General features: G+C 57.2%; 1 protein-coding gene across 3 annotated transcripts in view; it reads left to right on the forward strand.

Annotated features, from left to right (window-relative positions):
- COL5A1 (collagen type V alpha 1 chain) overlaps window positions 1-22289 on the forward strand; it is a 159650-nt gene that overhangs the window by 116053 nt on the left and 21308 nt on the right. For all 3 annotated transcript variants that reach the window (XM_061199681.1, XM_061199679.1, XM_061199680.1), the window contains exons 33-56: window positions 1277-1321; window positions 1454-1507; window positions 2578-2622; window positions 3138-3191; window positions 4218-4271; window positions 6891-6944; window positions 7755-7862; window positions 9150-9239; window positions 9338-9391; window positions 10696-10803; window positions 12991-13098; window positions 14072-14125; window positions 15201-15254; window positions 15336-15443; window positions 16310-16363; window positions 16464-16571; window positions 17820-17873; window positions 18644-18751; window positions 19357-19410; window positions 19654-19707; window positions 20556-20609; window positions 21155-21208; window positions 21982-22089; window positions 22206-22259. In XM_061199681.1, the coding sequence (XP_061055664.1) occupies window positions 1277-1321; window positions 1454-1507; window positions 2578-2622; window positions 3138-3191; window positions 4218-4271; window positions 6891-6944; window positions 7755-7862; window positions 9150-9239; window positions 9338-9391; window positions 10696-10803; window positions 12991-13098; window positions 14072-14125; window positions 15201-15254; window positions 15336-15443; window positions 16310-16363; window positions 16464-16571; window positions 17820-17873; window positions 18644-18751; window positions 19357-19410; window positions 19654-19707; window positions 20556-20609; window positions 21155-21208; window positions 21982-22089; window positions 22206-22259 (1692 nt within the window). The remainder of the gene's footprint in view (window positions 1-1276; window positions 1322-1453; window positions 1508-2577; window positions 2623-3137; window positions 3192-4217; window positions 4272-6890; window positions 6945-7754; window positions 7863-9149; window positions 9240-9337; window positions 9392-10695; window positions 10804-12990; window positions 13099-14071; window positions 14126-15200; window positions 15255-15335; window positions 15444-16309; window positions 16364-16463; window positions 16572-17819; window positions 17874-18643; window positions 18752-19356; window positions 19411-19653; window positions 19708-20555; window positions 20610-21154; window positions 21209-21981; window positions 22090-22205; window positions 22260-22289) is intronic.

The raw sequence follows: 22289 nt of genomic DNA on the forward strand, positions 1-22289 counted from the left end.
CAGTGACGTAAGTCACCGGGATGCAAAACTCTGGGTTCGTTTACAAGGAAACCTGGAGAGCATGGCACCACCTGGGAGGCCTGACAGAATGCATGGCTGAGACTCTGTTTTGCTCCCAGTGCCCGGGACACAGTTAGTTTAGTTTGGGACCCAGAGCCTTTCAGGTGACAAGATCAGAACTGCGATCCGGGTCGTGGTGTTGGGTGGAGGCTGGGCGTGAGATGACGTGCCAGCTGGACTCACCCGCAAATGCCAGGGAGTCACCCGGGTGGGTCACGGTGTCTCTGCTGGTGAAAGCCCATCATTTGAAGAAAGCAGATGTTTCATTAATTTTTGTAGGCAAATATTTATTTGAAGCCAAAAGATATCGTCATCTAATGAAAGCAGCGAGACCAGAGTGCATCGTTAAAAAGCATCATAATTACCTCATTATCATAAAAGGTTTTATTAAATTCATTTCAAAACGGGAGGCTCTAGAAAGCAGTTTTGATTCTGGCAGCGAATGAATGAAAGATGGTGAGAGGAAATGTATCAGGTGGCCTTTAGCAATACAGGTCCATCTTGGGCTTTATCGTTAGAAACCAGAAAAAAAAAAAAATTAAGGAAAATGAATGGAGAAGTGGTGGAGATATAGGAGCCGTGATCAATCCATTACTTCCATGTACTGTAGGTAAACTGCACTTACCGGCTGTTATATATTTGCTTTAGAAAAAAAACAAACGCAGTGCATTTGTTTTCCTTGGTTTGGAAAATGCAAAACCACAGAGAAAGAAGGAGTCTAAATTCTATTAGAAGAGAAGCAAATGACTCGGATATATGATTTCCTGTTGAAAATTTTATGGCTAATATCCTTAACTGTAGCAAAAGTAAATTATGTAGGAAAGGGGTTGACTTCCTTCTCTTTTCTTGTAATAATGATCCCCCCACCCCTGCTGAGAGAGAGAGAGAGAGAGGGATGAAGGGGGAGGAGGGGGGAGGAGGGAGGGGTAGATGCTTTGAGGGAAGGAAACCAGATAAGCATGGTTAACAGCCATCAGGCAGCAGGAAGAAAATTGGATTTCAACAGGCCTTGTACAGAAATACAAAGCTGTGTGTATTGGATGTGCAGTGAATTCTGTCACCCTGAAAAGTCTTCCTTTAAAACAAAGATAAGGAGGGTGGTCTTTCCTAGCTTCTGACTTCGCGTGGTCTCTCCATCACCCAGGAGAGGGGCCACCGCCCAGACAGTGACAGGTGTGTCAAGTGACTGACCGACACCCTTTTTCTCTGATTCCAGGGCACACCTGGGAAGCCGGGACCACGGGGGCAACGAGGCCCAACGGTAACCCTGGGCGTGAGGGCCATCTTCCAGATTGGGAGTGGGTTGTGGGGAGCATGCCCGGTAGTGGGGGGGAAGGAGGCGTCAAGGACGCCGAGGATTGGAGCTGACCTGTCTTGTTTCCTGTTTGTCCAGGGTCCACGGGGTGAAAGAGGCCCCCGAGGCATCACTGGGAAGCCTGGCCCCAAGGTATGTGTTCAGTATCCTCTGTGGCCCCGGGATGGACCAAAGTTTTTGATGCACCAAAATGTCAAGCACCTGAGGGTGCCCCATGGCCTTTCTCACTTGAAAAAATAAAAGAAAGAAAGAAGTTTTCTTGGAGGTATGTAAGACGGAGCTGGTCTCCTCCACCAGCCCTTGGATGAGTTAGGTCAGGTTGAGTCACGTGGCAGAGGCTGCCCGGGGCCATCCCCCCGTGGAACTTTCCAGCCAGAAGCCCCGCAGCTGCAGGAGGTCAGGCCCAGCCAGGCTTTGGACAGATCCCCCCGCCCCCTGCCCTAGTTCTGATGGGGAGGTCTCATTTCTTTTCTTGAGAAGGGGTTTGGAAGCTGCAGAGACATCTTTGCTGGGATTCTAAAGAAAGTTCTTCCTGCCCCGGTGAAAGATCCTCTCGACCCCTCCTCCCACCCTGGGGCCTTGAAGCCAATTCCGCTCCCCCCACCACCCCAACCCGGCCGCCATCAGTGTGGAAACAAACCTCGGCCAGGCGGGCTGGTCCTGTCCTGTCCTGTCCAGGATGTGATTTGCAAAGTGCATTCCTGCGAAGGAGATGGGCCCGCTGCTGGCCGAGGTGCAGAGCCAGGCAGATGTGCCGGCCTGGGGGCTACACACATCCTTCCCTGACGAGCTCTGAGCCACGATCACGCTCGCCGGAGGCTGACTTAACACTCAGCTGTTGCCCGGTGCCGGGTGGGCCCTGGTATGGGGCCTGTGTCCCATCTTCTCATGAGTTTGGGCTGCACCCCCTGGTGGAAGCGTGGCCTTTGTCCCACAGTGGGAGAGTGTTCTCCTGGAATGCCACAGCCCCGGGGATGCCGGCTCAGTGTCAGGTGTGCCTGTAGAAGCAAGGGGACCGGTGGCCTTTGGGAGCCGTGGCCTGGCTCTTTACTGAGAATCCGGTGGGGTGAACCTCCAGAAGGGCACACGTGCTGTATGTGACTCTGAACTTCTGATGATGTCATGGGCCAGAGTCTTTTCATGAAAAATAGTAATAGTAGAAATAATAATAAGCTTTTCTTGATCTTTTCCTCCCTTCCCAGGGCAACTCTGGAGGTGATGGCCCGGCCGGCCCTCCGGGTGAACGGGTAAGCATCTGGACATCCTGGAAACATCTCCAGGAACATCTGCAGGAGAGCAGCCTGCCTTAAATAGCCCCCCTGCATTTCTTCCTCAGTGGGCGGGGGAGAGGGAGGCTAGCCTTTGACTCTGCCAAAGGAGAGGGTTTTCCTAAAATGGAAAGGGGGTCAGAGGTAGCCTTCCCTGGGAGTAAAGTCTTCTGTCAGTTGGAGATGGAGAGCCCATCCACTTGGCCCTTGCCTTGGGGTTTGGAGGGGGGCAGTGGCTGAGATGTCAGGACACTGGGTCCTGGGCCCGTGCTGCCCCGAGGGACCTTGCTCTGTGACCTGGCCTCCTCGTCCCCTGACTGGACTTCTTTTCACATCGGTGAGGGCAAGGGCTGGAAAAAATAGAGAAAAAGTCATGGGGAGCAGTGATAAATCGTGCCTGGTGCCTGTGCTCAGAGAACCGATGGTGAGGGCTGCTGGGCCCCCCACGTGCTGGGGAGATGTCTGTCCTCATACTGGCCATTCTCTGTCCTCAGGGACCCAACGGACCCCAAGGACCCACGGGGTTCCCTGGACCAAAGGGTCCCCCGGTGAGTACTGCATTTTCCCTGTGGGGCTGGCCCAGGATTTCCCAGAGATGTTGGTTCTTCCCCGAGACTCCAGCGGCCTCTTGGCAGCCGGCGGGTGGGGAGGGTGACCTGCCCGGAAGCTCTGGCTGGAGAGAGCTGCTTTTGGGGAGCACGAACCCCTCTTTCATTTAGACCATCACGATTCTCTAGTTGGTACTGTCTTAGGGCGCTAGGGCTGCCATAACAAATGACCGCACACCCGGTCACTTAAAACCACAGAAATGTGTTCTCTCACAGTCTGGAGGCCAAAGTCCAAAATCCAGGTGTGGGCAGGCCTGGTTCCTCCTCTGAGGGCTCTTGGGGAGAATCCGTCCCAGGCCTCTCCTAGCTTCTGGCGCCTGCCGGCCGCCCTTGGGTTGCAAGTGCTCACCCGGATCTCTGCCTGCATCTTCGCCTGGCCTCTCTGTCCCTCTGTGTCTTCAAATTCTCTATCTCTATCCACCGGTCACTGGATCAGGGCCCACCCTAATCCATTCAGACCTCACCTTGACCTGATCAAAGACCCTATTTCCACATGAGGCCACGGTCACAGCTTCCAGGGGTTAGGACCTCAGCCTCTTTTGGGGGAGACACAATTCAACTCACAACAGACACAATATATTTCCTCTGAGAAAGAAAAACCCCTCATGATTGGAGTTATTGCCTAACAGCGCTGGCCTGGGGGCAGGGGTTAGGGAAGGGTTTGGCTTCTGAAACAGATGGACTTGATCCTCCTGTACCTCCCACGGGCTGGACCTCAGGGAGCTGCTGACCTCTCGCTGCCTTGGTTTCTCCCCGTGGGAGACGACGGTGACCCTCGGGGTGGTTGTGAGCATTCAAGGGGACGGTGCCCAGACCCTGGGTCCCACGTGGTACTTGTCACACCGTGACTTTGCCGTCATTACCTTGGAAATGAAATGGTAGCTTTTGTCGCCTGGTGTAGCACAAAACCCCGAAGGTGTGTGTGTCTCAGAACAAAATGAAACTTCCTTCCTTTGTTTTCTTCAGGGACCCCCGGGCAAGGATGGGCTCCCGGGACACCCTGGGCAGAGAGGAGAGACGGTGAGTATGGGCAGGGCTGGGGGACCTGGCCTTCGCTGTCCATCAGCTTATGGGAGGCGGTCAGCCTCGGGAAAGCCCCTGAGGGCCGGGCCATCTTCTGTGGCCTCAGGGAGAGCCCAGCGCAGGCAGCAACCCTGTGACACCTCTGTGTGCAAAGGCAGGCGCCGGCTGCAAAGTTCATCCTGGCCAGTTTGGTCCAAGGTCACACGTGAAACCATCGTGACACAAACAAAAACCTAGCGCAGCCGCCTTTCCTTCCTCCCGCAGCAGTCTGAGTGTGGCCGGTTTGTTCTATGCGCATCTGATCTGGAAAAGTAGTTGGGAAGATTCTCCGTTTGTCGTTTGGTTATTTTATGCCGCCCCCAGCTCTGTCTGTCCAGGCCCTTCCGGCCTCGGGGTTGACGGCAGGGGGCCTGGAGGGCTCCTTCCAAGTCCCCTTTTATAGGAAGGAGGACAGGTGGCCAGTCAGGGTGGAGTTTGGGCCCTTGGCTGTGCTCAGGGCCAGCGTCTCTGCTGTCACAGGCTCTCCTTGACCTTGCCCTGACTTGTAGCAATGCCCGTTCCAGCCTTTGTCAGCTGGACTTAAAGGACACCCGCATTTTTTAGTTCAAGGAAAAGCATTTATCGGAAATGTGATCACGATCTGGTCCTGGGAGCCACTGGGGATTCAGCCCAGCTTCACGCTGTGTCCCCTCCAGGCCTGTGCCCCGGAAGGGCGTGCGTGGGCAAACCTGTGACCTTGGGGCTCCAGGCTTTGGACAGTTGGGGACTCACAGCGCCTGGTGACGTCCTTGTCACCAGATTGGTGGAGAGTGACCGAGAGCCCCCCTTGTCTCTGCACCCGGTGTCCTTGTGGCCAAAGGTCTCTGACGGACTCTCCCAGGAAGAGCAATCCCCTCGTGAAAGGGCATTTTGCATGGCACATTTAATATGTTCTTGGTGACTGCTTAAAAAAATCCCTTTGTCCCTTTTTGGTTCATTCTGATGAAACGTCTTCTAACTGTACCATCCCGGCGTTCTGCACAGCGCTCCGTGGCTGATAAATGGAGATTACTTTGCTCTTTTGTTTATAGAGAAAGATGAAAACATTCCTAGCTTTGCATATTTTTCTCTAATGCTTTTCTGAGGAGACAAGATGGAAGGTTTTGCATAGTGTGTGCTTTTCCCCCTCTGCCTTGTTCTGGGAAGAGGCTGGCAAAGTAATTAAGCTGCTTATTTTTTCTGGGAAAGTAGGACAGGTTCTTCCCGGCTCCACTTGCCCTGCCCGGCTGCCCCCGTAGACTCAGGGGCACCCCCATCCAGACCCACCTGAGGTGGCATGTCCTCCACGGGCCAGTCCAGACGCCTCCAGAAAGGTCTTCCCTGGGGTGTTGACTTGTGCTTTCTGTAGAGGCCGGAAACACGAGAGGTCATGGCATCTCCTAAGTGCAACCGCAAAGCCCGTTTCTCAGGAGGGGCTAGAGACGGATCCCGGCCTCAGCAGCCGTGGACCGTCCCCGCAGTGGACCATGCGGGGGGCCTTTCTTGCCTTACACCCAGGCTCCTGCCTCCACTTGGGCACTGCTGCCCGGCCCGCCGAGCGGGGGGTGCCCTCGACCTGTCCACCATTCCTTGTTTCTGACCTTGTAAAGGCTGCCTACGGGGAACGCTGCATTGACCATGGCCGTATTAGTCCATTGCATGCGGCTCAGCTGGGCCTGAAGAAGGGAGCCCTCCTGGAATCTGCCGAGAAGCCGAGTCCGCTGTGGGTTTGTGTGGTCCGGCGGCTGAGTGTGAAGCCTCCGTCGCCTGCACGCTGGCCGCCGTGCAGTGAATTAGAGGCCCTCGCTCGTCAGCCCCGCGGGCAGCTCACCCTGCAGCTCTCGCTGTGGCTTTCAACGAGCCACCTCCCTCTCCAGACTCTAAGAGTTTCCTCTAAAATCCTCCCGGGCGTAGCATCTGCCGTCTTCCCCAGCATCGCATGGCACCTGCAGATAGCATCTTGTCGGCACATGCCGTGCTCTGTAGACGTGCCGGAAATTAAACTCGCGTTGCTTTGCTGTCAGCCCTCTCCTCTGGAGGAGAGTGTGTGCAGTGCAGCCGGACGGGTGCCTCTGTGCCACTGTGCAAAACAGAAGCAAGAGATGCCTGTGGAACCGAGCTAAGAATATCTCCCAGCTGCCGCACTGTGAAAGCTGCAAGTCCCCACCGCGTCCCAGTTTCAACCAGTGCAGGGGGACACGGTAGTGAAACCACCTGCCCTGCCCCGGGAGCCTTGGTGACAGAAGCAGGACAGTCTCTACAAAGTCACTGACGAGATACAGCCCAGAGGTGGCTCCTGAGAGGGGACACCAAGTCTGCTCCGAAAATGAATACTTAGTGACATTAGAAAGATGAACGGTTTTAAAATATATTTTTCAGCACAAAGCAGGGCGATGGGAAGCATGGGAAGCAGCTAGTGAAACTAACTTGTCTGGCTTCACGACCTTCCTGAAATTCATGCAAAATGAAACAAGAGAAATGGCCCTTTTAAATGAAGGCTGGGACGTCCACTGTTTGGGGGTGGGGTGAGGGTTGGCGGGGGCGAGCCTTCTATTGGGCCGCTTTCGCCATCTCAGTGTGCCAACTCTCTCTTCGCAGGGTTTCCAAGGCAAGACCGGCCCTCCAGGCCCACCGGGTGTGGTCGGCCCTCAGGTGAGTTACAGCATCCCCTGGTGTCACTGGTCGTCCTGGGTCCCCACCCACACAGGAAAGAGAGCCACGCTCGGGACGGAAGTTCCCCACCATTCTCAAGGTCTGGGTGCAGCCAAGAGGGCATCACAAGGCCCGTAGTGCTTGTTTAGAGATGTGCTCCGTGCAGGGGACCAGGTGCAGAGAGCAGGGGAGTGATCTGTTGACATAGACATAAACGGAGCAGGCAGAACCATGGGGGCTGCCAGGCCCGTGGGTAGACCAGGCTGGCTCGGGAGTCTGGCTTCCGCCCCCTGGGCAGCCCAGCCCTAGGTGTCCATGCAGCCTGACTCCCTGCCCTGGATCCAGTACCCAGGGCTGCTGTTCTAATCGCCCGCAGATCAATGTGAGGATGGGCTTGCAGGCTCAGAGCCACAAAACGGCACAGTCACCTTGCTTCTCAGAAAGTTCCCACTGAACGTGGCAGTGAATAAGATACTGACCCGGGAAATGCGGGCACACTCCCCGCTCCCCCTCTCTGCACTGGTTTCCCTGTGACACCCTGGGAAACGCAGGCCCTGCCCCACTTCATTGGGGAGGAGACACAGGACCACAGGGCCAGGCAGTGGCTGTTGAACATCACCCACCTGGTTCGCTTTGACCTTTCTGGATCTTTACCGGAGGGAGATGACTTTCAGAGGAATATGGAGGTCTAGTGGGCTTGCAACGGTCCTTTGCCTCTGTGGCCAGGCTGTCCTTAGATTTAGGAAGAGAAGGTTACTCCCTTGCGTGTCCCTCGAACACGGTTTATGGCTGACACACTTTTCCCAACAGGGTCCCACGGGAGAAACTGGTCCCATGGGTGAGCGTGGCCACCCTGGGCCCCCGGGCCCCCCCGGTGAACAAGGGCTCCCGGGCCTGGCCGGAAAAGAAGGGACGAAGGTGAGTGGCCGGGACCTCCGTGCCAGGTGGACTTTCCCAAGGAACCATTTCGGCCTTTGGTCTGCTTTTTCTCTGAAGAGTGGGTAATTCTCAGGCAGATGCTCGTCGTGCCAATCCATCCCCCAAACCGGGAACTTAGTTCAGCTTTTGCTCGCTTTGAAGGAGGGCCTGAGCAGACCTGCCGCCCGGATGGATGTGACAGGGGCTGGGGACCGCCTTTTCCCTGGGCTGCCCACGCCCGTTCCCAGAAACGGATAAAACTGACAATTCATGTGTCTAAATGGGATTTAGCAGAAAGCAACCCTTTAAAAAACTGCCCACTGTAAGAGGTGAAAGAATAAATATTAAAAATATCTATCCCCACTCTGGGTACCCCAAGCTGGTGGTTATAACTTTCTGTGTTTTAGCATAAAAATGAACAGCCTTCCCCTTTTCAGCTTTTCAGTGAGGGACACAGGAAAGATAAGCTCTCCAGCCCCTTGTGTGACCACATACAAGAGATTAAACTTGAGAAGTAATCAAATAGTGAAAAAATTACACACACGTACGTATGCATGCATGCATATATGCTTGAGTACACATGTATGTGCTTGAAAAACTACACACATATGTGTGTGTATAATACAGAGCCAGGTGTCTGGCCACAAAGAGAGCTCTCTGAGTTTGGAAAGGAAGCCAAGGGCATGCTGGTTTGAAGACCGATATGCTGCCATGTTGGACCCCAGAGAAAATTCTGAAAGATGTCAAAGCTTTAGTGAACTTCAGGGAAGGTACATGCTCAGGTGGAGAATCTTTTCAGAATATGTAGTTTCAGGCTTGAGACAAGTGTCTTGAGCGGCAAGTCCTCTTCAAGGCAACGCTTCCCATGCTTCAGCCACGGACTCCTTCCCCTGAGCCCAGTTTTCGAGGATCCCCAGATACATGAGAAGGGCAGACGTGGGGCCCTCAGCCCCGGCTCAGCCATCGTGGCCCCGAAGGACATGGTGGGGGGCCGGGCCTCCATGGAGCACGGCTGGAGTCCCGGACGGAATCCGTCCCCAAGCCACACGCAGAGCCAGCCTGCCGCACAGGCCCCCGGGTGTGAGCTTGGGCTGCACTCCAGCGCGTGGACCTGCCAACCAATGATTCAAGTCAAGACTCAGGGGTTCCTTTTAAAGCCAAGTGCCTGGGGAAGCCCCGCCTCCAACCCAGGTCCCGAGCTGATCTGGAAGACCAGGCCCCGCCCAGCTCCTCGTCCACCCCGGTCTTGGGCATCGCTCGGAAACTCATCTATGGCTCTGATTTCAGGGTGACCCAGGCCCCGCCGGCCTTCCTGGAAAAGATGGCCCCCCAGGGCTACGTGGCTTCCCCGGGGACCGAGGGCTTCCTGGTCCAGTGGTGAGTGAGGGGCCAGCCGGGGGGGATGGAGCTGGAGGCTGCCCAGCCCGGGGGGGCGTCTCCCCTTGGTGCCCTGCCCACATCTTGTTGCTTTGCAGGGGGCGCTTGGACTGAAAGGCAGTGAAGGCCCCCCAGGCCCGCCAGGCCCCGCGGTGAGTGTGCTGGCTCAGCACAGAACCTCTTTCCCACCCTCTGCCTCCAAACCTGCTCTGCAGGCAAGACGGGCGTCCCGAGGCCCGGGGAGCACGCACGCCTGCCCTGGCCCCGCGTGGGTCCTGGGAAAGCTGTGGTGGAGGAGCTGGGCTTGGGAGGGACATAGACAGTGTGCCCGAGCTGGCAGCCGGTGACGAAGGGCCGGGGCGGGGACGTGTTGTATGAGGACAGCCGGAGAGCCAGGCGGTTTGGAGGAGGGCTGCATGGGCACCCCCAGCCTGTGGAGGAGGCTTCACGTGGGTCTGGTCCCGGAGCAGCCGGGATGGGCACGGACACACAGCTCCACGGCCTCGAGAGCTGGGCTGTCCGCACGCCTGGGGCTGCCCAAGGCAGAGGTGACCCGGCACAGGTGGGAGGCCTGTCCCCCAGAGCTGTGCTGTCTGTTAACCTAGGTGGCCCCCCCCCCAACTTTGAGTCTAGCTACAAGAGGCTTGGAGATCCAGAGTTTCCAGACCCTGGGCTGTGGTCTGGGGGAATCAGGGGCCGCGAGAGGCTGTGCCCACCCTCCAGAGACACGCCCACGGACCCCCTGTTCTTGCCTGGCTCCTTATGGAAATGCGACATCTGCGTTACTTCCCCCTGCCCTTCAAATGAGCCCATCTGACAGCCCGCTCACTCACCTACAGATGTGGGGCTTCAGGAGCTTCCCCTGGCCCCTGGCTGGGTTTGAGGGTGGACCATGAAATGACCACCCCCCTTCCCCTGAGTTATGGGCCATTTGAGAGGGAAAATGACGGGGAAGTCAGGTGGAAATGAAAATATTGCCTTGTCTTGTGATAAGGGCCAGGAGCAGGACGACGCCCCGGGCAGCAGGGGTCTCTCGATGCTGAACCCTAGAATTAGTCCAGGTGCCCACCCGTCAGCCCCGCCCCTGGGCCAGAGCCTCGCCTGTAAAACGTACAGCGTGGAGGGGCAGGGCAGCAAGTGAACGCTCTGTGGCAGGCAGACCCCAAAGGGCAGAGTGGGTGCCAGAAGAGGTCATTCAAAGCCAGGACTTACGGAGGGACGATGTGTTCTCAGACACTGTAGAGGGACGTGGAATTACGGGTTGGGGAGCGAAGAGGGGGTCAGAAACACAGCCTCAAACGCTAGACCAGATAGTTTGTGTTTGCAAGGGGCCCTGGGGAGCTACTGTGGGCTCTAGAGTGAGAGGGTGAGTGGTATGACCAGGCGGTGCTTTAGGAAGTTGTATCCATGCATTTGGAGAGCCTTTGAAATAAACCACTTTCTTGCCTCGCCCCAGGGATCTCCAGGGGAGAGAGGTCCGGCCGGTGCTGCTGGGCCCATCGGAATTCCAGGGAGACCTGGGCCCCAGGGACCTCCCGGGCCGGCTGGGGAGAAAGGAACTCCTGTAAGTACTGCCTCGAAGGAGCTCTGTCCCTGCCCCTGTGCTGTCCCCTCCCCAGGCATTTCCCTGGGGGTTTGCAGGATTGGGGAGGTGGGGGCAGTTTGTGGTGTGTGCCCAGCTGTCTTGATTGAGGTCCAAGGGCCGATCACAGTGGCGGCCAGGTTCTTTCCCAGAGTTGCCTGAGCTGGAGGGGTGTTCGGGGAGCGTCCGGGCCAGGCTCGGCCGGTCACACCCACGCATCTGGGCCCCAGCACGTGCAGGCACGGGGAGGGGTGGAGACAGTGTGTCCAAACGTGGCCTTGGCCCCGGTCCAGGCTCTGGGTGCCCTGTGTGGACGGGCCACTGCCTCCTGCTGTGTACACAGCCGCCTGCCCCCTGGCCTGGGCCCACGGCTGGTCAGTGTCTGGGAAAAGTGGCTATTTGGGGTGGTGCTTGCGTTGTTGGTCTGGGGGTAGACGTGGAGAAAGGAAGGGACGGGAGACATGACCGGCAGATAAGCAGCTTCCACCCAGACCCCTGACAGCCGACCTCCCAGTGAACACCAAGTGTGATCGCCGCAACCTGGAGGCTTTGTGAAAGCTCAGGGGCAGGGGGTCTGGAGTCTTGCTTTCCATGAAGGGGGTTAGAGAGACCCTTCCTGTCTAGACACCTCCTGGGAAGCCAACCGCCAGCCCCTTCCCCAAACGACTCCCCAGAATGCCCCTTCCTGCCTGGACGTACCCTCACCCCGGCCACGTTTGATGTCTGCCACATGATTTTGGAAACGCCCGCCTGCCCCTGCATTCAGTCAGCCGTGGAGACAAATTCCAGCTCAGACCTCCCTTCCGAATTCTGAATGTCATAGGAGCCCGAGTTCCGGGGGAACGGGCTACGTGGATGGTGTCCTGTTGAGTTAAGACACCTGCGTGGATTGATTTCTGTTAGAAGGGGTGGTTTTTCTTATGTGTTTCCCTGTTCATGGCGCATGGGTAGAAAGAGGGCCCTGGTTGCCTCCCCGGCCGAGAACTCCCCATGGGAACCACGCTGGACACGTGGGCACCACGGAGAATCCGCTCAGTGTGTCATCGGCAGTTCTGATGGCATCTGCTCCTTCCCGTGAGGCTCCCAGGACACGGATCCCGCTGAATTCTGCCCCAGAACCCTGCCTCTTGTCGGGCGCTGGGTGCATGTAGAGCACACACAAATGCGGTTGGAAACGGTTGAGTTCATTGTTTCAAGAGAGTAAATACTTGAGCAGAAACCTCTCAGGGTTGCATCATCCTGTGAAAAGCTTGTCATGCTTCCAGAATAGCTGCAGAAGAAAAGGTCAAACAAAGGTCAGGTGTCATGTCGGGCAGGAAGGTTCCCTGTGAGCCACGGTCAGCCTGGGCATTTTCTGGCTTAATTGGGGAAGAACTTTAATCAGAGCAAACTAAATCGAAGAGCAGGAAGTGAATTGTGCAGGAGGAGAGGGGAAGAGGGGGCAGGAGGGGATGCCAGCTGAAGTCGGTGACTGTGTGACTGTGCACTTTCCCACCCGTGTCCCCTCCCCGATGTCCACGCCTCGTTCTGTGCCTCTGCTGGGAGAAGGGAATCCCGGCTTGGGTGAGAAAGTTCCAGCCACTCACAGGGTGGAACGTGGCTGGTAAAATTGAGCAAGAACTCAGTAGGGATCATTTGAGATGACCAAGGGGGCAAATAGGAAAATGAACCAAAACCATGAGGAAAGGAAGATAGGGGGGTGTGTGTGTGTGTGCATGTGTGCGCACGTATGTGCAGGTCTGTGTGCTCTTGCAGGGAGGGTGTTTGCAGGGAATCGGGAGAGTAAGCAAGTTGGCCGAGGCCGGAGCTCAGGCCCTCCTGGCCACTGGCTTGGACGATCCCGCACACAGACCCAGGAATCTGGTTGGCGAGGTTTGAATCCCAGCTCTACTGCTTACGAACGAGCCTCAGTTTCCCCATCTGTAAAAGAGTAGCCCTTCCTAGGATGGGCGAGGATTAAATGCAGAGATGCAGGGGAAGGGGTGATACAAGGCCAGACTCGGAGCCACCCTCGGTGCATCCAAGGGAAATCCATTAGGACTGTGGTGATGGTCCCTGCCCAGGAACTGCCCACTTCCTGCCTGTGGGCCTCTCTGTGGGGGATGAGCTGGTGGCAGAATGTTTCCGCCATAGAGCTGCCTTTGAACAGGGATCTCCTCTCCTCTTTAGGGCGAGAAAGGTCCACAAGGCCCAGCTGGCCGAGACGGTCTACAGGGTCCCGTGGGGCTCCCTGGTCCAGCTGGCCCTGTGGGTCCCCCTGGAGAAGATGGAGATAAGGTAAGAAGAATTCGGAGAAGTCCCCCAACCTGGACCACGCACAGCCAAGCTTGGCCAGTGCTGGCAGGTCAGAGCCGGCGGGGGGGGGGGGGGCGTTCCTTTTAAACCAAGGGATGCAGGCGATGTAGGGGCTCTGGCGACAGAGGGACCCCGTGCTGCCATCCAACGTTCTTGGCGTTAGTGGATGATTTCGGAATAGCTCACAAATAATGGTAATAAATGAGATCTCCGACATGTCTGGGGGGACTTAGATGCTGCTTTTCTCTTGTGTAGTTTTGGTGTTGCCAAAGACATTTGCTGTAGCAGCCAGAGCAAGGGAAAATGCTCTCAATCGTTTCAAATTCTAAATCTGTGGAGCCCGATTTCATGAGGTTTTACTCAATGTCTATTTTTAAATGTCTCCACTTCAGTGATCCAGGCCCCCTTCCATTAAGAACGTGCTTTATAATCCTGACGCTGTTACTGCCATAGCTTGTATTTTATCCTCCATTTAATGAAGACAGTGAAATTTCTCTCTTCGGTTTAACTTTCTGTTTATGAGAACTCTCCGGTGACATTTCCGACTTTGTCACCTCTGCAGCGATGATGCCTTGCCTCTCAGGGTGGGAGACAGCCCTGTGCAGCAGAAACACTGGAGAGATTTTAATAACTTTGGAAGCATAGTAATTGAGTTGTCTTTATTATACTGTCATGTCATCCAACTTGACAAAGTAAATATTTCCATTATGATTTTTTATCACATTTTCAAATCTGGTACAGTCCTGCAAAGCGTAAGACCAAGGCCTCATCTCTTTTAGTTCTCTTATTAAAAAAGAAATCAAATTAATATATGGAAACGTTTCTTCTTAGGAAAGTTATAGGGCCCCCTGGAGAGGAGATTATTCTTACTCTCCAAGAAAAATTAATTCAGGGGAGCAGATAACGTGCAAATGATTATTGGACCGTCTGATGGGTCTTTCATATGTTCCCACAGGGGGAGATCGGGGAGCCGGGACAGAAGGGGAGCAAGGGAGACAAAGGCGAACAGGTAAGGGGCCACACGAGCCACATGCAGGGCCACCGGTGGAGCCGCGGCACAGGGCCATGTGCTCGGTGTGGCATGTACTCATCGCTGACATGAACAACCATTATAACATAACCACATTCACACCGGTAACTGATGGGACAGAGCTGGGCTTCGGGCCTTCCTTCCCTGTTGAAATCTTGTGTGTGTGCATGTGCCTCCATGCGTGTGTACATGCACAGATATGTGTTAGGCGCACATGTATGCATGTAACATGTATCTGTAAGAGAATCCCTTATTAACAGATGAGCAGAAAGCACTCGTGGGTTTTGTGAAGTAAAGCAAATTCAGCGTTTTTGTCCTTGAGGTTTTCGGTCCCACAGACATAATCACCGCCCTCCGATGCTGAGGGCTGCAGGATATTCCAACAGAGGCAGCACCCTGACCAAATGCCTCTTAATTTTCCCTTAAAAAAAAAAAATTCTGCTTTAGTAATACTGGTGCGTTCTTGCAAACGCCCTGCCACTTGGCTGGCAGCTCCGCCCGGGGGGCATGGAAGGAGGCCTGCACTGCGGACCTTTTCGCCAGGCGTGTCTGCTCCCAGGCAGACAGTGACCACGTCCCTGTTGACCCGGCCAGGCTCCCCAGGACAGCGACAGCATGCTGGCCTCTCTCACGCGCTCCCTGTGCCAACAGTGAAATGTGCTTGGGGACACACTTGGGGGCAGGCATCGTGGTGCCAGGTGTGGACTTCGGAGTCAGTCCCTCGCTCGGCCACGGATGAGCCACGTGATCTTGGTCCTGGTTTTTAGACGGGGCCTCTGGGGCCTGTGTCATGGGTGTGTGGTGGGGGCCGAGATGATGCACGGTGGCCTCTGGCGGGACGTCGGTGTGGCCGCCCCCCGCCCCTGCCCCTGACAGCACATGCTCAGGGTTGAACAGAGAGCATCACGCATTCCAGAGCCGGCAGCCTGGCCCAGGACGGCCAAGCGTGGGTGCAGCCCCGATGACCTTGGCTGCGGGGCCCCCGCGCGCACTGGCCTTTCTCCCTCGGCCTCAGCTGTGACTCAGGAAACAACTCTGTGTCTCTTCCCCACAGGGTCCACCTGGGCCTACAGGACCGCAAGGCCCCATCGGACAGCCAGGCCCCTCTGTGAGTATCAGAGAGTCCCCAGCCCTCGAGCTGATGTGGCCCCGTACCTGGCCCTCACCATGCTCAACGATCTCCCTGTAGGGAGCTGACGGCGAGCCGGGTCCTCGAGGCCAGCAGGGCCTTTTTGGGCAGAAAGGTGATGAAGGTCCAAGAGGTTTTCCCGGGCCCCCGGGACCCGTGGGGCTGCAGGTAACAACAGAGTTTGCACAATGGCTGGGGGTCCACGTCAGCTGATTCCCGCATCTTTGCGACGCCTTCCCCTCCCCTCCCCTGCCCTGCCCTGCCCTCCTGTCTCCTCCCTCCTGTCTTCTGAAGGATGGGGCAGCTGCTAAGGTGAGGCTTCAGGGGCTTCTCCATACATGAAGTGCTGTGAATTCTCAGAATTCCACACACACCCATATTCACTTCTCTTAACCGGTGACATTTGTGAATTTGCTCATTGTAGAAATGTTGGAAACTACAGATAAACTGTTAGAAAAGGAAACAAAAATGGCTTCTCAGCGCGTGGTGGTGCCTCTCCACACCTCCTAAACGCCTGTGCTCACACACACACATGCACGTGCATAATTCTATTTGGTTTTTGCAAACTGCGGATCGTGCTGCATGTATAGAAAGTTTGGATCCAGCTTTTCCCACTTCCTTTTATATTACACGTCGTGTCAAATGTCATTAAATATTCTTTGAACACATCACTTTTTTATTTATTTTGAAAACGTGACTCTCAGTTACTGCCTTGTGTCCCGGCATATGGTGGTGACATAATTGATTCAAACATTTCCCTGCCGGTGGCTCATTAGGGTTTATTGTTTTATGGGGCACTTTCAATAAGCACCTTGTCAGTAAATCTTTGCATACTTCTCTAATGCTTTCCTTGCACTAATTCTGCAACTTGGGATTTGGGGGACGTGCTCATATGGAGCTGTACGTTGAAAAGCACATTCCCGAGGCTTTTGAATGCTCGGCGTGGGGTCCTGCTGGGGAGGTAGTGAAAGTCGTGTGTTGGGGGGATAGAGCCGCGCCCACGTGCCGAGTTTCTGATGAATTCCTGTTCTCAGGGTCTGCCGGGACCTCCAGGAGAGAAGGGCGAGACGGGAGATGTGGGGCAGATGGTGAGTGGCACCGGCTCGTGGAGACCTGGCCGTGGTGGCTGGTTGCTGTGTTGGTAGACGTTTGTGTTTCCTCTGGGCTCAATGGCTCTTCTTCTCTCAGGGTCCCCCAGGTCCCCCCGGCCCCCGAGGACCCTCCGGAGCTCCAGGTGCTGACGGGCCGCAAGGTCCCCCAGGTGGAATAGGCAATCCTGGTGCAGTGGGAGAGAAGGTGATTCACGCCCCGTCACTGTCCTGCTGTATGACGTGCGAGCGTGTGTGTGTGTGTGTGTGCGTGCGCACGCGTGCGTGTACACGTGCACGTACCCATGTGTATGTGTCCACCGCATACACGGAGGTGTCCGGGTGCACTGCTGGGCCATTCCTGCCAGATGCATTTTGAAACTTAGAAGATGTGTGCAATGGACCTGGGAGCCCTGCCCTTACCCAGGAGATTTTCCAAATGATAACAACCACCAGCAAAGGCCCCGCCACCTCCTCCTCTGAGATTTGGCTCTGACAGACATAGTTATCTATTCCTTAAAGTGCGTAGTTGCTACCTTTTCAACTCCCGTTTCTGTCAAATCCTGTTTTCTCATAGCCCCGGGTCCTCTTCATCTGATCTGGTTAATGTTAGGGCCTGGGCCCTGGAGATGACGCGAGCACATTGGACATATGTACGTGCACACGTGTGTACATGCCTTACTTGCGTGCGTGTGTGCGGCGGGCGAGACGGTGCCAGAGTCTGACTCCACCTGGGCCCAGGAGGTTGCGCTACTTTTAAAGCACTTATCCCAGTTCCTTGGGGGTAAAAGGAAGGTGATGGATGTGCTCCCTTGTGTGTGCACTCCTTTCACACCATTCCAGAACTTTTTTTCTGACATCAGGCCATTCAGTTGAAAGAAGTCTCCCATCGCTGCTCATTTTTTACGATAGGAAAATCACAGAGAAACACACCTGCTGAGACCACGCATGAATGGTGTGCGACCTCTGCTCAGAGCAGCGTGCCCTCCCCGTGCCCTCCCCGCCCGCCGTAGGGCATGTCCCAGCTTCGGCCGCCACTGCTCTCGCCCTTCCTGCTCTGTCCCACCTGCCGGCAAACGGAGGATATTGTGCTGTTTTCTGTCCCCCTCCGCCTAGCTGTCCCCCTCCCCCTTTCACCTGGTTTCTCTCAGTCGTCCTCCAGAACTCACCCGCAGCATCCCTTCCTGGGGAAAGCCATCTTTAATGCCCCCACGTACCCTCCGCGCCCACCCTGCGTGTGTCACATGCCTGTGTATGTCACTGTCACCGCTTTATCCCTGGGTCCCTCACCCGTCTCTCCTCCAGTCCTGGGAGCCGTCAGAGGACAGTGACCGCGTCTCACCCCTGGCCCCCTACCCGCCCCCCCCAGCCCAATGTCAGGGACGATTTGCTAAATGCCTGACGCTGGAACCACTGTTCTCTTCGCTGCTGTAATCACATCACGTTTCCTCCTTAGGGTGAGCCCGGCGAAGCTGGAGAGCCTGGCCTTCCCGGCGAAGGGGGCCCCCCGGTGAGTGGGAGGGCTTTGGGGGAGGAGCGGGATGTGGCGTGGATGGGTGCTGGGTGGGAGGCTCCTGCTCTGCCTCAGTTTCCCCATCCCTGAAATGGGAGTCACGTCTCCTCTTGTGCCTACCTCACCGTCTTGCTGGAAAAGAGAGGGAGTGTTGTGGGGAGTGAGCGTGTATGCGTGCACGTGTGTGTCTGTGTGTGTGCGTAGATGTTAGCGATGGACACCCAGGACAGCCGTCCTTGGTGCTCCAGGCCCTCTTGCTGGCTTCCGTAACACCTGTCAGCCCAGACCTGGAACATTCAGACCTTCGCAGGTCGGATGAGCCATCTCTTGAGGCCCCCCTGAGGGCGGCTCTCCGGCCCAGGAGACGGCTGGTGGACAGAGGTCTCCTGGGCTCCCTCCACCTGAGGACCACTGAGTGGGTGGGAGGTCTGGGTCCCTGCAGCCCCTCGGGGTCCGCGCTGCCTGCTGTCTCGTCAGGAGTCAACCCTGCCCACCTAGAAGCCAAGTCTCGGCCTCAGAGGCCCCGGGAAGCCAGTGGGCTACTCAGGCCCCCTCACGGTACCAGTGGAGCCAGACTCCCCCAGGGAGTTGCTGAGGGTTGGCGGAGCTTGGGAAGCTGCTGGCGCCCACGGGGGTCAAGGCCCGGCCACAGTCGGGGTGTTCCCTTCCCACCCGATGCCAGTGAGGAGCACACCTCCGGCCAGCTTCTTGCTCGAGGCAACCGCAAGGCTGGCTCTGGGAACACGGTCCCCGCCTTTCCCCCGCAGGGACCCAAAGGCGAAAGGGGAGAGAAGGGTGAGTCGGGCCCTTCTGGTGCTGCTGGACCCCCTGGACCCAAGGGCCCTCCCGGAGACGACGGTCCCAAAGGCAGCCCCGTGAGTACCTGGGAGATGCCAAGGGGCCCCTAGATCATCCTCACTCACGGGCAGTGCGCTGCCTGCCCATCGCTGGTCTTGGGGTGATTTCCTAAGGTGTAGAGATCTCCACACCAGCTACAGAACCAAAACAGTGGAGGTGGGAAAGGGGGGAGACATGGGGCGAGGGGGCACCTCGGGGGCCATGTCTGTGGACCAGGCAGCTTTCTGGATGGAACAGGCTCTGTGTGGCCCCCTCTCCCCTCCTGCAGCCCGCCCCGGCTTTGCATCAGGAGGGTCTGCAGAGCAGCGCCTTCTAGAGGTTAAAGGTCCAGGTTCCGGTGTCAGCCGGGGGCTCCAGGAGCAAAAGTGTGGGCAAGAGCCTGCCCTCTGAGGACCTCCAGAAGTCGAGAGGGCTGGCCCGCACTGCTCGCTTTCAGGCTTGCGTGGCTCACGTGAACGGCTGTTCTGGAAAGGCCTTGCTGTGATGGGCACCGAGGTGTCAGAGCTAGTGGGACGCTCTGGGGCTGGACCGCGCAGGGCGGCAGTCTGGATGCAGCCACGCAGGGCAGCGTGCTCCAGGCCGGGTTGCTGAGGGCCCCAACGCCTCTCTTCCTCTGTTTCAGGGCCCGGTCGGTTTTCCCGGAGATCCCGGTCCCCCCGGAGAGCCTGGCCCCGCGGTAGGTGCTCGAGGTGGCAGAGCCCCTGGATCCCCACAGCCCATGACCCGCCTTGCTGGCCCCATTTTTTCCTTTCTGGTTCTGTCTGTTAGGACTCTCCTTTCCCACTTCTGAGCGCCCTAGGTGCCGGCACCTCTGGGATGGAATTTGATTTTGGGGTGAGGACTGGGGACGCGTTGTGTGTTGGTGCCTGAACTCGGGTGCCATCCAGGAGGCAGAAGGAACTTGCTTTTGGTCCCACAGGGTCAAGACGGTCCCCCTGGTGACAAAGGAGATGACGGTGAATCCGGACAAACGGTGAGTCCGCCCAGGACCTCTAAGGACCCTGACGCAGCTCCTCGGGGAGGTGTCGGGGCTTGGGGTTTACAACTTGCTTTGTTCATTTCTGAGAAAAACCTACACCCAGTTACCTTAGAATAGTGATTCAACCACCACAGGGGGCCGAGAGCTCCCTCTGAGGACCCTTGAAAGCTGGGGACCCTCCTCCCAGGAGGGGAAATGCACACACAGTCCCGAGAGCGGTTCTGCACACTGAGCCCGGCGTCCGCGACCCACCCCAGAAGCCCACCCCGGGACGTCAGGATTACCTGTTTCTGCCCGACTGGAGTCGGAGGCACTCCTCAGAAGGCTCTTTCCACATCAGCCCCTGGAGCTGAGCTCACGTTAGACGTTGCCTCTCACCTGATGTCAAGGTTTTTGAAACGTTGCTTCGAGCTCAGAAAGCTTAGGGACACCGGCTCTGGGGCCAGTTCCCCTGGAGAGATGTCTGCTGTTCTGCCGCTTCCTAGCCGGTGACCCAGGACAACACCTGCCCTCCCTGTGCCTCGGGGTCCACTTCTGCAGAAGGGGTGCTGGCAGGCGTGGTGGGAACGTTCCCCAAGTGTAGCAGAACTGCAGGTGGCAGGCGGGTCCCCTACGCCGCTGCAGCCCACGGGCTGAGTGTAGAGGTCAGAGCAGAGGATTCCAGGACCACCTCCACTTAGGGCTAATTCTGCAAAAGAAGAGACAGGCAGTTTCAGGGCTGGCCGAGGACAAATCAGACTGAAAACTCGGCGTTTTTCTTAGCCTCAGACCCACCCAGCCCTGCCACGTCTTAGCTTAACTGTTCCTGATTCCTAAATGCTCTGTTCTCTCTCCGACACCAGGGATCCCCGGGCCCAACTGGTGAACCAGGTCCATCTGGGCCTCCGGGAAAAAGGGTAAGTGATGCTGCAAGGCGCCCTTGCCCGTCAAACCTCCTGAATGAAGTGTGCCCCTCCCCCGCCCCGGCTTGGACCCTGGGGCCCTAGGCAGCCCAAGGAGGAAAGTGCTTCTGTTTGAAGTGCATTCCCTGCTCGGCTTCCTGCCTGGTCATCAAATCTCAGACCCACTAGGTCGATGCTCCGTTCCATTTAGGATGAGCCCACTGCTGACACCATCAGTAACGGCCTTCGTGGGAGAAAAACACCCATGGAGCTGAAAAAACCCCTTTTCTCCTGGGTCAGACCTTTGGAAAAGTCAGAACAAGCTAATTGAATAATCCAGTCTTTTTCTGGGGCTGCAATAAACTTGGCCGCTTGGTGTGCGGCCAGGAGAGGAGGCAGCTGGAGTGCCCTCTCCCCAGCCTGACCAGGGGCCTTTTCTGGAAGTGGAGGCCCTGGGCCTCGTGCTAAGGGCCTGGGAGTGACCTCCACGCCCCCTCCTCAGCTTCTCACTGAGCTTCTGTGAACCCACTTGTCACGTGTCGCCCTCTTGCTCCTTCCAGGGTCCCCCCGGCCCCCTAGGTCCCGAAGGCAGGCAGGGAGAGAAAGGAGCTAAGGTAAGTGCTTTTCAGCCCGGCCGTGGTCATGACCGTGACCATGCATAGACCTTACAGAGCATGCCGAGGGCATGGTGGCCGCAAGGGTAGGGACTGGACACATATATGAACATGCGGAGAGGGGCAGGTCGGGCTCAGAGGGAGGCGGGCTGGCTGCGCCTCTGGCTCCGGGGTCCCCGACTCTGCTGTCACATTCTGTCTGCCCCGCCAGCCTGAGGGAGGGGAGGCCGGTGCTGGGTGCCCTCGGGCCTGGTGTTGACCTGGCCAGGCCTCAGCTGCCTTGCCTGTGAAGCAGAGATGGTGACGGTGCCCATGTCAGGGCTGAGGAGAGGGTGGGGTGCCCGTGCGGTGAGGTTAGGGTGCAGCCCTGTGCCCAGAGCCCTCGAGGCCACTCCCCCCGGGAGCTGCTGGGCGGGGCCTCTTCTTGGAGGTGCTCCGGCATTGCCTGAGACAGTGATGGAACTCGTCCAGCCCCACGTCTGCACAGGACATGGCGGCCGTGCCCACCAGGAGTTCCGCGCCAGCCGTAACTGCCGTTTTGGCCGTGACAGCTGGGAGGCTGGGAGCACAGTTGACTGTGGACATTGGTGGGTGGAGGGTTGGGCAGGGCGGCCGCGATAAGGAATGTGGAGAATCGGGGGCAGCTCCTGGATATCTGGGGCATCTGGGCTTCTCTCCAAGGCTCCTTGGGGTTTCTGAGCAGCGGTTCTGGGCTGGGGTGACCGGAGCCTCAAGCATTGGGGTCCCACCGTGTCCTCCTTGGTGCCCTGCAGGGAGAAGCAGGCTTGGAAGGCCCTCCTGGGAAGACTGGCCCCATTGGCCCCCAGGGGGCCCCTGGGAAGCCCGGGCCCGATGGCCTGCGAGGGATCCCCGGCCCTGTGGTGAGTGGCCCCGGGGAGGCCTGGGGGGCGTGGCTGCAGAGGGAGGGGCGCAGGGATGGGGACGGGAACAGGGATGGCCAGGGCGGGGCTCACACGGAGGGTCAACTGTGTTTCAGGGTGAGCAAGGTCTCCCAGGAGCCCCAGGCCCCGATGGCCCCCCCGGCCCCATGGTGAGTCACGGATGCTCCTGAGGAGCCCCC

Source organism: Eubalaena glacialis, chromosome 9 (genome assembly GCF_028564815.1).
Source record: "Eubalaena glacialis isolate mEubGla1 chromosome 9, mEubGla1.1.hap2.+ XY, whole genome shotgun sequence".
In the NCBI taxonomy this organism is placed as follows: domain Eukaryota; kingdom Metazoa; phylum Chordata; class Mammalia; order Artiodactyla; family Balaenidae; genus Eubalaena; species Eubalaena glacialis.